At 53.7% G+C, this 2,177-nt stretch overlaps 1 protein-coding gene across 1 annotated transcript; it reads right to left on the minus strand.

The window, feature by feature from the left end:
* Positions 1-482: 482 nt before the first annotated feature.
* PHACADRAFT_203274 (uncharacterized protein) lies at positions 483-1,208 on the minus strand (the record flags this gene model as incomplete). Its single annotated transcript, XM_007403305.1, has 1 exon — positions 483-1,208. One exon carries the CDS (start codon positions 1,206-1,208, stop codon positions 483-485), a length of 726 nt encoding a protein of 241 aa, XP_007403367.1.
* Positions 1,209-2,177: the final 969 nt, after the last annotated feature.

Here is a 2,177-nt window from a genome sequence, read left to right on the forward strand (position 1 = left end):
GATGCTGTGCACAGCGCCAGAGATGAGTGACTATGTGCACGGCATCCGCCCAGAGCGTGTGCCCGTCACCAGATGCTGTACACGTCACCGCGGTGAGTGACTGGGCAGACGGTATCCACCCAGAGCATGTGCGTGTTGGCCACTAATCCAGACCACAGCGCTGTGGCGAGTCGGTTCATAGTGTCCGCCCAGAGCGTGTGCGTTCTTGTGGATGCATGTGTACAGCATCCGGGCAAGTGAGTCGGTGCACAATATCCGCCCAGAGCGCGTACTCTCTCACACCGGTGCTAATGAGCACTTGTGGATGGAGCGGCGTCTAATTCGACCCCTGCCGACCCCTACTAGTCCTCATAACTATGAGAAAAGGCGGGCAAAATAAAAGAGCGTGATTTGTACGACATGAATAAGAAGTCGAGTGATCCAGGTAAGACACGTGAGACCAATAACGAAAGTCGAACCCGGAGAACGTACGATTGGTGCTATTAGTGTAGCCTGAACGCAGGTGCAACACCGAATACTTCCATGTCGAAGACAGCGCCTGAGGGAGCGAGCGCGGCGTGCTCAGCGTGGTCGGAAGCCGTCGTGGGCTGTAAGGCTCGTTGGCGCGGGGGCAGAGGAAGCGGGGCAGGACGTCTGATATATTTTGTGCGCGGGGTGGCAGTCCACTTCCATGCCGGAGAAGCAATGGCAGATGGCGGTGAGATGTCGCGAATGCGGAAGGTAAGGAATACGGTGAGTTCCCAGCCGACACGTGATCCACAGACTTCAACTGTGACATGACCATCCCAGAACACCTTGAATCGAACTATCTGCCCCACTAAGTTGATCCATGTGCGCTGAGGGCGAGAGCGGCGGCGGCCCATCCATAGGGATATGAAGTCTCCTTCGCACAGGAGCCCTCGCCAACTACCGTCCAGTTTGGCAAAGACATTCTCATATTGACTGAGATAGGTGTTGACATAAACACGCCGAAAACCGAGTCCTGAGGTAGTGGAAATGTCGTGTGACTGTGCTCGCTGGGAAAGAGTGCGAGAGTCGATGAACGCGCGCATTGCGTCGTATTCCACGCGGTTGTGGCACTTGATGCGACGAGTGACTCCAGGCCACCAGTCAAAACTCGGTCGATCGGCGGAAGGAGACCAGCCAAGCTGGACATCGGCATCGAAAGGAGTGAAAGGCAGCGGGCGAAGAGAGCGAATGGCTTGCATACTTGTGAGTAGAACAGAAAATAGGGAAAATATATGCGGGACGGCAGTATGTATATACTCGGGGAGAAAAAGAAATCAAGGGTCGAGGTGACGGACATGATGGGCGAAGCACGACAAGGAATGATAAGCGAGAGTGGCTGAGAAAAAATTGTGAAAACCACGTAATATTAAGCGTATGGTAGCAGTGGCGAGCACTAGTGGCAGCCACAATCAGCGCGAGCCGTAGACGCCACTCGCACACGAACTAAACAACGCGCCTGTTCCTGGCTCTGTCAAAGCATAGATGCAGAGGGTAGCATCAGCACACGCCACCAGCATTCACCGTGTCCCGTGTTATTACTCAGTAAACCGTATTTAAGCGGTGTTGACTGCATCTGTACAGTGACAACAAACAACGCAGCTTGATCCACAGGTGTAAGAAACATACCTCCACTGGTCGCCCTGCACCGGCCGAGAACACTGTGGCGTATTCTTTGATTTTCCCGATCGGAAGTAAGCAGCCGCCACGCGCATGAGCAGCGCATCTTCGCAGGTCGCAGACGATCGTTAATAACGGCTGAATTACAGTACGTGAATTAATTAAATGTACGTGTATGACGGCGTGGTGTTGCCGCCGACATAGAGCGACCGCCAATGGCGACCACATTTGAGCAGCAGCAACAAATCATGTTTGGCTTTGCGAGGCGATGCGTGGTCGCCAGTGGCGGGCACTATCAGTCAGCATTGTATAAAATCCGATTTACGTGCATTCCTTGAGTGGTGAGAAGACTGTGTTCCCGGGAGAGCGGCAAGAGAAGAGCAGGGTGTATTGCAGCTCATCTTAAACTCCGCTATCTAATTATCTGGATCATTCCCATGCCCTTGCTCGCAGTAGCTCGCGGCCTCAAGATCTCCAACCGGCTGCTTTATGACGCCACACTGTACCACTCTGGGTGTCATATATTTGCACATGGAGACTCGAAGCGTGGG

This window comes from Phanerochaete carnosa, assembly GCF_000300595.1.
Source record: "Phanerochaete carnosa HHB-10118-sp unplaced genomic scaffold PHACAscaffold_992, whole genome shotgun sequence".
Lineage (NCBI taxonomy): Eukaryota > Fungi > Basidiomycota > Agaricomycetes > Polyporales > Phanerochaetaceae > Phanerochaete > Phanerochaete carnosa.